At 37.3% G+C, this 13,407-nt stretch overlaps 1 protein-coding gene across 1 annotated transcript; it reads right to left on the bottom strand.

The window, feature by feature from the left end:
- Window positions 1-2,488: 2,488 nt before the first annotated feature.
- LOC102708240 (beta-glucosidase 16-like) lies at window positions 2,489-9,684 on the bottom strand. The gene is given in 12 exon segments (XM_040523678.1): window positions 2,489-2,937; window positions 3,047-3,162; window positions 3,273-3,375; window positions 3,472-3,724; window positions 5,868-5,983; window positions 6,127-6,379; window positions 6,473-6,560; window positions 6,681-6,755; window positions 6,833-6,908; window positions 7,029-7,090; window positions 9,220-9,286; window positions 9,411-9,684. Coding segments are annotated over 12 exon segments (1,638 nt in total). The 5' UTR covers window positions 9,546-9,684; the 3' UTR covers window positions 2,489-2,643.
- Window positions 9,685-13,407: the final 3,723 nt, after the last annotated feature.

The following is a 13,407-nucleotide window of genomic DNA, read 5'->3' on the forward strand; positions in this document are numbered from 1 at the left end:
CGCGCGTGGCACTTGAGACTGGTGAGAGTGGCCCCCGTTCGAATGGATATTGGGCGCTACCGGCCGCACAAACTTTTTTTTCTATTTTCCAGTGCGACGCTGCTAAACGATATATATATTTTTTAAAAAATTATATAAAAGCGGTTTAAAAAATTAGATTAATCCAGTTTTCAAGTTTACAAATTGATACTCAATTAATCATATGTTAATAGCTTTATTCATTTTACTTGCACCAATAGAACTTGTTGTCACAGGCTGTGGCGAACGAGCATTGAACCCTCATATCCGTGGATTTATAATTGGGGTGTAATTAGTTAAGTTTTAACTTATTATAAATTTTAAAATATACTTACATAAAATTTTAACTTATTTTGATATAAATATAGATATAGAAAGCTTGACAAAAACATAATCCCTTGTATACACCTGAAACTTTAGCTAATTCCTTTAATGTCCCTGAATTTTGCTTAGTTCTTCGTATACCCCAAATTTGATTTTGATTCAATTTTCTTCTATAAAATTGATCATTTTTACCCTTTCGATAAACATACCAATTTATGAATCACATTATTGAAAATATAAAAATTTATCACATGAGACTATTAATAGTTATGAATTTATTGTGCAATACATTATTTATGATAAAAACTATTTTTAGATAATATAATAAAAACATTTATTTATTTTATTTTTAAAAGTCATGATAATAAGGAGCGTTCATACTACCAATGTTCAAGATATTTTTTAAGAGTGCTCCCAATAAAAAAAATCTATTGTCCTATTAAATTTCAAATAAAAAACTAATTTATTATATTTTTTATTTTTAAAATTTATATTAAAATTTTTCACACTAATTATTTAGTCTCATTAGTTGTATAAATGCACATGGTATGCACTCAACCAAAATTTTCAATCGTTTTGTCAAGCTTATATTTAAACCTAAATCATCAAGGGCATTAAAGATATTTGTCGTAAAAACAGTAAAATTATGAAAAATATAACGGCAGGGACATGAAAGGGATCAAATTGAAATTTTAGGGGTATAATTTACCCTTTAACAAAAGATGCACATGATAACCTATTAGCTCATAGCTATAATCTACTCCCACTGCTTTTCATACCTCTCTATTCAATTAATTATTCCATTCGATTTTAAACAGATGAATCCGTTGCTTTTTAATACAAGTTTAACCAGTTATTATGTAAAAAAATATGTCGTTGTCATTTTTTGTTTGGTCAATCAATAAATACATCTTAAGCTTGAATTATACTTTTACATATTTGCAAACTTTTAAATAAAATAAATGTTCAAACACATATAAAAAAATAACAACATCGTCTATTAAAATCGAATATGGTGTGTAGTCATTTCTGGATCTTTCCAAACAACTCTAGATGTCCTTATAGATGGCCCGGATCACCCTGAGATCATTGTGCGGCTAGTGTAACCAGACGTGCCCCGGTGTGTTTGTGTGTTATTGCAGGCACGTAATAAACTGGCCGGCTCTATCAATCCAGCCACGGACCGGGGGGAGAAGCGGCCATCATGCAGGCGCGAGAGGAGGTTGGTGGCGAGCGAGTTGATCATCGCTAGCTGTGCAAGGTTATGTTTGGCTGGCTGAGATTTAGTGATTTTGTGGTTGACGACGACGTCGCGCGCCGGCCAGGCGACCCACCGTGATCGAGCCACAACTAAACCCAGCCATGTCGCGGTCAAGTTCGGTCTCCGTTTTGTGACCACAAGATGGATCCTACGGATAGGCGGCGATGCTGTGCCAACGTTTGCACTTACGGTGCTACGGTATACTCTCTTCTATCTTGACAATTCTGGTCATTTTATCTCTCATAGTTTCGCTTATACTTAGGCTTATAAGAAAAAAAATAGAATTTTAACCTTAAAACTGAAATTGATTTTGAGATTTTTTCCATTGTAGTTTATTTTTTAGCATTTCTTTTAGATTATTAAGAACATTATATAAAAATTTTCTTTATAAATTATTTTTCATTCGCTAAAAAAGTGAAACAATGACCACCTTAGACTTGTCTTCTAAATATATTTTTCACAATATTTTAATAATTTTAGACTACATATTTTATTAATAGTTAAGTTTTAAAAAATTAACTATATAGTCTTGTTGAATAAACATTATGTAACGAGGTGGGAGTATATCAGTATGTGCTTGTTAAGTTGCCCCTGGCCACTCTAGACGTTGACACGTGCTGTAACCCATACCCAGATGATCCATCATAACAAATTTATATTGTCCTAATCAAATCAAATGACTTGACTAATATATCATCACAACGACATAGTGTAAGTATAATATGTCTCTTTAGTGCTTATCAGGTTTATTGGTGCACACCTACTCAAGGCCCTTGTTAGAAACATAATCGTGCAACAATGCAAGGCCCAACCGCGAGGTGATGTCAATTTAGAATTTAATGATATTTGTGTTATTTGTGTCATTTGAAGTTTTGGAGGCCAAAGTTTGATCCATTAATTTCTCCTCGTGCATTTATATGTTGAAACTTCAATGCATTTTGATCCATGAACAAGTCCATAACTAAATCAATTGTACAATGGTATTGTATAATAATGTATATTATGTCCCAGCTCTACATTTCAACATGGATGGGTCAACTCTAAACAAATACAGAACCACTGTCCAATGCTAGATTTGTTAATGGAACTTCAGAACTAACAAGAGCAATATATTTTCTATCATCAGGATTATCTGCTCTATGTGAATGCATTGGATCGTGATTCAAACTAGAATTCATGAGGAATTCTCTGTACCACTTGGCAGACATCTTGGGAGTCCTTTCCTGAGTGTCAAAATCAACATGGTACAACCCGAACTTGATGGTATAACCAAACACCCACTCAAAATTGTCTACAAGAGACCACACGAAATATCCCCCTACGTTTGCTCCCTTCTTGTAGTATGAATTCCAACCGGTGGATACTTACGTTAGTAGGAAAGCACAAGGCCATTCGCGAGAAACATAAATATAATCTTGCATGCTTGTTTATATAAAGTTTAGCAATAATGTCTCACCTGACTGCTAGAGAAAGATATGCGAGGTAACCCTTTAGGTAATTGACTCTATCAATGTCATCAATCAACTTATTGATGTTGGTATCATTGTGCTGTGAGTAGCCTAAAACAAAGCAACATGACCCATAAATAATCATAATGGAATAGAATATACGTGTATGAACTTGCTACTAAATATTCAAATGATTAAGGGTCCAATTCATAAAAACTTACCATTTTCGGTAATAAAGATAGTCGTATCCTTATATCTGTCGTTAACGTACATGACAGCCGGTTCTATGCCTTCTGGGACGACAAAGTACTGATCGAACGCAGTCTATAAGGGACAATCATGCCACATATGAGAACATAAAACCAAAACAAATCTTGGAGGAAGTTAATTGCAAATCAAGTAGGGACAAGTAGTTCTCACAGGGTTCCCAATTTTTATGCCATTTCTTACACCGGTGGTGGAGACGAGAGCATTCCCCTCGTAAGTGTTAAGCATGCATGGAGAATAGATGCAATCCTTTGCATAAATTGTTGTATAATGATTGATCCCAATGAAATCCACCTTGTTCAACTGTAGTAGTTTCTTCTCTTCTGGGGTAAACTTTGGCAAGTTTGATGATATGATCTCTCTCATTTCTTTAGGGTAGTCACCATAGAATATTGGGTCCAAAAACCTAAAAGTAATAGAAATTAAGGTTATAAAAAAGATGCATTCAAATATGTCGTAATATAATTCTTTGTAATGGATAACTCATCTGTAACCGTGTGGATAACATAAATTAAGAATAGGAATCATTATTAAAGTTGTATGAAATACTGATATCCAAAGGTCATTTGACAATATAGCTTTTGTGATGGCAAAGTCCCGTTTTGGCCCTTCAACATTTCTCAAAACATATTTTCTACCTAAATTGCATGACCTTTTTTTTTTGGTCATCCTCACTTTCCACAACTGGGTAGATAATACCCTAAACTATGTTTTATGGTGGTTTTGATATATATTGGTTTTTTTAACATGAACTTCAATCAAGTAAATTTCATGGTTGTGTACCTAACTAAAGAACATCTGTGTTATAAAAATATGCATAATATGTACATGAAGTAGGAAAACCACATCCATTTTAAACAAAACCATTAAGAAATATGTTATAGAGTGTCATTTGTCTAATTTTGAATGCAAAAATAAACACTTTTGTAGTTCAAGGTGAAATAATAACTTTGAGCAGCATTCAAGGGCTAACGGCGATTTTCCCTTTCATAATTTATTTTTTCTATCAATTAAATCTCTAGATCTATGGAGCAATATGACAGTTTCAAAGCCCCAAACATGTACAACCTGTCACTATTTATAACAATGGGGAAATCAATAACCATTCCTTTGGCCTAATCCTACTCACATTGCATGTTCTACCCTATGAGTACATGCCACGTGCAGCCTTTGTCACATAAATAGGAACAACATTTCGAGGTGCACATGCCCACATATATTTTTTATTTTTAAAGCAGCTAGCACACGTTCTCATTCATTAAAAAAATGCTCTTATATTAACCGTCTACAATCATTATGTGCATTGTCGTCTACATTTTTAATTAGGAGGCGACTAGGGGCCAGAGATGTCCAACACGAAGCAAAACGTCGGACGTCACTCCATGCCGTCCAATTATAGCTAAATTGCATCAAACACAATCACATCAACCACACACCTTGCTATGTCTCTTGTTTCTCTCTGATCATGCACAACTGCTCCTCTCTAGCCTTGCATGTTGATGCTCTACCCCCACGAGGTACTCTCTTTTCTCTCCGTTGGATGCTTTTTGTATGCATGTAAGCTAATTAGTAAGTTTTGAATGTATTGATCTTCTATATTACTTTCTAATGCACGATACAATTGCACCACTGTATTTGTTGCCATTAAATATTTACAACAAGATATCGTATGATTATATTTTAATATAATAAAAAATATATATTTTATCACTCATAGAAATTGTTTCATCATTTGATCAAATGTTTCAACTCAGTTTATAAGATGTTTCAAAAAGATACAACATTCAAAAATTAAGGCTACAACACCCACAATTGCTACTTGGAACATTGAGTCAACACATGGGTGTCAAAAAAACATATTAAACACATAATATATTTGCAAATACTTGATTTTGTTGAAATATTTTTATACACATATGAAACATTGAGTTTTAACTGTTGAAACATCACAAAAATATTTGTTTAAGCATCCAAAAAAACACTACATGTAACACTTACAAATGAACTAGTGAAACATCAGAAAATACTTACATATTAAAACAACCTAATAATATTGTATGCAGCATTTAAAAGATCCATTGGAAATAAAAATCTATTTTTTTTTGTTGAAATATAACCACATGAGTAAATTTAATTGCAACAAATATAGTGGTGCAATAGGATTGAAGTCTGGATAAATAACTTTTATGAAAAAGAGCTCAAAGATTGTTGACAAAGTATTGGATCGTTGCATCACAAGAGAAATTGTGTTGAGACATGCAGCCCGTTGGCGCTAGATTGGGAGAAACATATGCATGATTACGATCAATGGTTACGATATGCGCAGAAAGTGTCCAACAGAAAGCATTGATCAACACTTGAACATAACCGTTTTCATTTTAATTAAGGTCATCATAGTGAAATCCACTAATTTATGAAATATGCAAGGCACTTTTTTTTACAATCATTTGTAGGCTACTCTAGTTGGATAAAAATATTCTCAACGTTAGGCACTACACGTTGCATCATCACTGAAAGTATGAAGAAAGGGGGAATTTGCAGAGCCATACCACTCTACCTGGAAGGACAGTGCACGTTGTGCTGCCTGAATATCCTCCGTGGAATTCGTTAGTGGTTCGTACCATTTCATCGCGATCACGATCCCGATCGAGCCACCTTGCTTTGCCTAACACGCACAGAAAATGACCATGAGAAAGAGACACCTATGCACTCCAGACGGTAGTGGAAACAACAATAGTGGTGTCTGGTGTGCATTCATGACCATGAGCTCGGCTATAGGGATCGATGGTTGTGTTATTGTTTTGTCACCTGATAATTTGTTTTGTAGTTTTGGACAGCAGCAACATGGGAGAGCAGGATGTTATGCGCCGCCACGTATGGCTCCCGATGCGAGTCGCCGCTGTTGCAGTTGCCGAACGGTGGGGAGCAACGGTTTGGAGGATACACACCCAACATGAACTGGAACTTGGTGAATAGGTTTGGCTCATTGAACGTTGTCCAGAACCTGACCCGATCCCCGAACGCCTTGAAGCAGACATCTGAGTAGTACACAAACTCATCCCTGAGAAGATGCATACATATACCGGATTAAGCTTAGTTGAACTTGGGATGGCAAAATCATGGATGGTAGAGGATATTTAGCCATATATATTACCGGATTGCAGCGCCCAGCCAGCCGCCGTACCGGGTCTCCAGTTCGTGCGGAATGTCGAAATGGTTCAGCGTCACGAATGGTTCTATGCCTGATTTAAAATTTGCAACAATTCATCGTGTTATTGGTTAAAGATTGTAGTAGGGGCTTAGTGGGAAATGCAATGAGTTAACACCATCTGCGATAGATATATATCTGACCAAATGATTACCTTTCTGTAGGAGCACGTCGATCAGACGGTTGTAGAAGGCAATTCCTGCTGGATTAACTCCTCCAAGCTGCCCTCCTGCGAGGATTTGAGGATAGTTCAATAAGGAACTGAATGATGATCTTCAGGTAAAACGACATGTGTTCTTGGCATACTTGGTAGAATTCTCGCCCACGAAATCGAGAATCTGTACGAATTGACACCCAAGTCTTGCAGGATCTCCACATCTTCCTGTTCACACAAGACATGATTATTAATTCACATTATATAAAAAAAGATGGTTATAAATTTAAGATGGGTCATGCATCACTTGAACATTGGCATCGCTTGGCCTGTAAATTTCTCATGTACCGTGTACCAATGGTAGTGGTCGTCCGCTACGTCCCCGTTGCGCCCATCCGAGATTCTTCCAGCTGAGATGAATCAAATACAATTTTGCGAGAAAAAAAACCAATTAGTTAACTTGAATTGCATACGTGCACGAACTGTTCCGGCTTCTTAGGTAGAGAGCAGCGGTCAGATAGATACACAAGGATAATGTCGACAATTTTTTTTAAAAAAACGACATGCGCATTTATAATTCATCATTTAGTATCTGAGCTCGAGTGAGATAAATGTTATAAACAAACCCCTCGGGCATATAATATTCCAAAATGAGGCCCACACTCTTTTTAAAGACAAACGCCATAACTATCCATTTATAATGTTAGGTTAATTAGATCTATACCATTATAAATTTACTAGTTTTGAAATATACCATTACAATTTGACTAATTGTAAGGATGCCATTATAATTTCAGAACTATTAGAAATATGCCACTCCATGCCCTTTTGGTGTATTTTTGGAACCATATTGCCCATCTGCTGTTTATTGTGCCTTTAGCATGTGCAAAGGACAATTTGGTTCAAAAATAACACATTTGAAATAGTTCTAAAATTATAATGGCATATTCATAATTAGTCAAATTGTAATGATATATTTTAAAACTGGCAAAATTATAATGGCATGTATCTAATTAACCCAATAATGTTAGGAGAAAGATAGGAACAGTAACACCGACATAGGAATAGGACACGACAACACAGGTGAGCCATTTTTTTAAGATAAAGTAGTTGTGACTCATAGGAAGCCAGGATGTCGACTTCTCTCTAAAGCATGCTGTCAAAAAAAAAACATGAAAAATATAATCATATTTGCTGGCCTCCCAGTGTCAATGTTCATAATAATGAAGTGGATGGTGCCACCGTTGATCTCACCACACCAGCCAATCCCTCAAAGTTTAATTGTTGTAAGAAATGGTTCAAGTCCCATCTCATAAAAAAAAGGAAATGGTTTTATTTCCTACTCCCTCCATATTTTTTTATATGACGCCGGTGACTTTTAGGTCCACGTTTAACCATTCGTCTTATTTAAAAAATTATATAATTATTAATTATTTTGTTATAATATGATTTATTATTATAGAAACTTTAATTATGCATTATAATTTTACATATTTGAATATAAATTTTGAATAAGACGAATGGTCAAATGTGATTCTAAAAGTCAACGGTGCAATCATACAAATATGGAGGGAGTATTCTGTTAAGAATTTTCCATTTGCCAGTAGTTAATTACTCATCCTGATAATTATTGCAATGTACAGATAGGAATTCTGGCTGTAGCCTTGCCATTCTTCAACAAACACCGGCAGAACCGAAGGGGCATGGGTGCCAAATCCTCTTGTAACGCTCAAGCTGGTGGTGAATGCTTATGGTTATGGGTATGTGCATCTTTCACTGTTACGGATTAGGTAGAGGCGGCAGAGATCGGAATGGATGCATTCGGTTTCAGGGCTTTTCGTGTATGGTGCTCGGACAAAAGAGAAAAACAATAGTGCTTTCTAGAGGGTGACTCCGATGCATTTTACTAATAGTAAAATTTAATTCATACTGTTAATCTATTTTTATCGGACGGCTATGATTAAATTATACTACCAACAATATTAGTTGTAAAATTTTGAATGGTAATATTGTCCTTTTTATTATAATCTTTATTGCAAAATAAACAAAATTACAAAATAATGCTAATCAAGTAATTAATAAAGTAAAAAAGTACTATTTTTCTATGATTAGTACAAGTACCGGAGAGTAGCCCGTCTATTTATAGTCTTATACTACCGGTATAAGAAATCCCAGCTACAACTACACTATTTCTGAATAATTGAGGACGCCAATTATTAGTGTGTGTGGATGCAGATACCCCAAGTCCCCAACTACTGTTGTCAATGCTCTTATGCAGGATCAGGCACGCAACTTCAATCAATGCAACGGTAATCAGAGGGGCCACAGACATGTCCGGTAATGCATACCAAGAGAGGCCCACTCGCCCGGCGAAAAACAGGCAGGCCAAAGGAAAGAAAACAGAGGTAGCTAGGCGTCTGAATGACTGAACCCGTTTGTTACGAATATAGACGGGCATAACCGAGACACGGATTTAACCCGATGTTGCTGTTTGATGGATGGGCCTGCCAGTTTTTGGCTGTGCGGAGAAATGGCTTACCCTGGCTGTGGGTGAAGACGTCCCAGTTGTTGAGCCCCTTGTTGTCGTCCAAGTACGCGCCTTCAATCTGAAAGCAGCAGTAAACCGAGCGCGTGTCACTGCAAGTAACGATCGAGGAGGAGGAAAGCCAAGCATGCAAAAAGCTTCAACACCAAGCCATGAGAGGCCATGACGACGACCCACCCACCTACCTGGTAAGCGGACGTCGCGGCGCCGAAGAGGAACCCCGGCGGGAAGTCGTCCCGGGCGAGCCCGCGCGCGCCCGGCGCGAGCACCGCCAGCGCCGCGACCACCACCACCGCAGTGCATGTCGCCGCTACGGCCATCGACTCCCCCCTCGCTCGCTCGCTCTCTCTCTCTCTCTCTCTTCTAGCTCGCCGCCTCGCTCTCTGCCTCGGCCGCGGAGAGGACGGCCGGCTCCCCTTCTTTATAATACTAGAACGCGCGCGTGCGCCTCGCTCGGCCGGAACGGGGCCTGCAGGCTGAAGCTTTTCGTCTCTCTCCTGGGGATTCATCACGGTTGAAACTGTAATCGTTCCTCGCTCCGTCCCAGATTATATGGATTGGGACGGTTCATTTACGATTTTTAACCTTTCGTCTTATTTAAAAATTTAGTGTAAATATAAAAATTTATAAGTAATATTTATACTATTTTTAATAATAAATAAAAAATAAAAAAATAAATAATATTTTCAGTTTTTTTAATAAGACGAGTGATCAAACATTACAAATAAAAAGTCAAAATCCGACGAAAGGAGTATTAACTTCTGTTAGAAAGGATCTATGTATTTTATAAATATATTAAATATTTTACTTGAGACTTTAGTAAAATATATTTATCAATTTATCTATTTTAATATAATATATTATACATAAATTTATCGTAATATTATATATTTTTAATTACATGTTATCCCTATTAAATTTCTACTACACATGCTATTGATATAATACAAGAAAATCAGACATGATCCAAAATAACAAACCACTCATAATTCTGGAAGAGTACCTTAAAAAATTCCTAACAAATCACTGTATCTACTACCATCATTGTTTCTACTGTAGCTTGCAACTATGACACAAGATCTGCAACCGTCCTCTTATAATGGACGGCTGATATTTATCCAAATGTCACAAACAATGTTCACCTTTGCCATTATTGCGTGAAGAGGCAGAGGATACCAAAATTAATTTGCTTAATTCGATCATCCTCTATTAACCAAAGTAACTGAAATAAGACAAAACCCTAATAGTTATCTTAATCTTGTTAATTAGGAGTATAACTTGGAAGTAAAAGCCCCTATGATTAATGTTTTCTTAATAAATTGGCCAAATATATATTGTTTGTTACTATGTTGTGCTATTTAATTGCTAAAACATAAAAGAAGAAAATGTTAACAAATTTAATGTGATTTACCTTTTTATCTCCTCAAATATCACATATTTCGGTCCCAAATCAAACTAACTGGAACCAAAACTCAGTCTTGAGTTTTAGATCGTCGAATTTCCTCAAAAACCAAACCAAAAATTTCCGATTATCTCTGACGACAAGGGGGCCAAGTTTGAGACTATTCTATTCCTACTGTAAAGGTACGTTCTTTTATGGGTGAAGGGGTAAAAACAATATTGTTTTTCGTCCAGAAGATTCTCGAATGACTAAACAATAAGTTTTTCTTTTAAAAAAAATCACTAAATTAATTGCTTTAGAAGTCATATGAGTTCATTTTCAAGTATAAAATAATTTATACTTAATCATACACTAATAAATCGCTCCGCTTTGCGTATATTTTTATTATTCTTTCCCTCCATCAATCTTAGGTCGTGTTTGGCCAGCCAGTTAGATATCTAACTTCTCTCTTTTTCCACACGTACGTTTCCCGAACAGTTAAACGATGTATTTTTATAAAAACTCTATAAGAAAGTTGTTTTAAAAAATTATATTAATCTATTTTATATTTTTTAATAATTAATTAATTATGTACTAATCTATTGCTACCCCACCTTCCCCTCGAAACAAAGGCAGCCTTAGTCTAACAATTACCGTAGGCATCGTAAACACAAGCACTTAAATGCTGCCAAGGATTAGTTGATGAAGTAAAAGAGAGGAGTCACCCTTTTTGCAAGGATCAACATTTTTACATAAGATAAGTTGGAAGGATAAATAACAAATTGAACAACCAACAATTGATGTGATATATCGTACTCCCTTCGGACAGATTTAATTGACGTTTAGGAGAAGTAAATTGCAAAGAAAACAATATAAACTTTTCGAAACGTGAAACAAATGTGACCGGAGGGAGTACTATATATTATCTCATTATTTAATAATTTGATTATACGTACGAACGAGAAATTAACTAAAGATAGCGTCCGTGGGTGATCGATTGATCGGTCGTCGTTGTGTGTGCAAGGTGAGCACGGCACGTAAACCGGCAATCCAGATAGGCAGGAAGAGGAGGTTGGTGGTGGTTGTCGATCTGGTCGTCGTGTCGATGAGAGGTCATCGATATCGCTAGTGATTTGCCCTCCCAAACAGTGGCGGGGACGGAGGGCGGTCCCGGGACAAAAAAAAAATAAAAAATCTTAAGTGTGTGTATATATATATAGACACACGTATAAGAAAATTATTATTTATTAACATATGTAAAATACGCTTTTGATTAATTTTACATTTTTATTATATATATATATATTATATATTATATTTGTGACAATTAAAATATTATGTAAGTTGGACCACCCAAATAAAAATCCTAGATACGCCTCTACCCCAAAGCAAGCTAGCTAGCGTCGCGGTAGACACCAAGCATCGTCGCCGGCCGCGCGGTCAAGCTCGCAAGTCGGAACGGGCTCATCTTGGTTCATGGCCAGGGGCGGGCCCAGCTATAATTCAAGAGTATTCAGATGTGTACCTAAATTTTTGCGAAAAAAAATACATATAAATACTATGTATACCTATATGTATTCAATAGAATAAAAGAAAACATGTATTTCAGCCCCAACAGACCAAAAATTGGCTTATTGAGCCGTCTTTCTTTCCTTTGGCCCATTTCACGCTCAGCCCACGGTCCAAAACAGCTAAAAAAACCCTAATGTCTGGGGGAAAGGGGCGGCCTGGTCCCGACTCCTCGTGTCCGTGTGGCGTGTGCGTGGGCGTCCGGAGACTGCGAGCGAGCCGGCGTCCGGCGAGGTCGTGGTCGCGAGGAAAGGAGGGAGGCCAGGTCGGCAGGCGGCAGCGGAGGAAGCCGAGGCGGTCAGGCGGGAGGTGGGCCGCCGCGGCCGCGCGGGCGTGCGGCACCGGCACTGCGAACTGCGGTGTGTGACTGGGCGGTGGCTGGCGACAGGCTGACAGTAGCGACGGCGAGCTTCGGGCTTTGAGCTTCGCGGCAAGAAGGCAGCAGGCACCACCGTGCCATACGGCCAGCCGGCCAGGCGACAGGCGCTGAGGCGCAATGTCGGTGTTGTCCTGTCGGCGGCGACGACGAGCTTAGGGCTTGGAGCTTCGCGGTGAGCAGGCTGCAGGCAGCAGGCGCTAGGCGGCCAGACGGAGGTTGCAGGCGCAATGCACGTGCTGGCACTCCCCACTGGCCACTTCCCCTATTCCCCAGTCCCCAGTCGTAGTAGGCTAGCCACCTGCTTCAGCAAGGCAGCGCAGCGAGCAGCAGCCACAATAGTCTCTAGACAGTCAGACAGAGCTGATCAGCTGAATATTTTGAATCATTTATATTTGTTGCACAAGTATGTTTATATATTTATATGAGCTTTAATTTTATGTATTGTTAATTTGTTAACTCACAATAATTGAAGCATGATCGATTGATTGAATGATTGGTTTTATTTTCACTTTAGATCTTAAAATGAAAAGGAGGAGAGGGCCTGCGGTTGATTTGAAGGTTTTTTCCGTAAAGAAATGCTTTGAAGAAGGACATCATAACTTATTTTCAAAACATGGAGCGTCATAAAGTTGTCCTCTAAATGGTAAGAATTCTACTCATTTCATCATTGTTCATGTTTTATATGTTACTATGCATACGTCGAACAATGTATGATGTTATCAATTCGATGAAATATGACTTTAGATTCATTTTGACATTTCGTGTTATATATAATATATATAGTATGATCACTTAGTGTTTGATGTTATACATGCCAATGGTAGGATTTTGGGTAAATTTTTTTTACATCATA

Source organism: Oryza brachyantha, chromosome 4, assembly GCF_000231095.2.
Source record: "Oryza brachyantha chromosome 4, ObraRS2, whole genome shotgun sequence".
NCBI classification, from domain to species: Eukaryota; Viridiplantae; Streptophyta; class Magnoliopsida; order Poales; family Poaceae; genus Oryza; species Oryza brachyantha.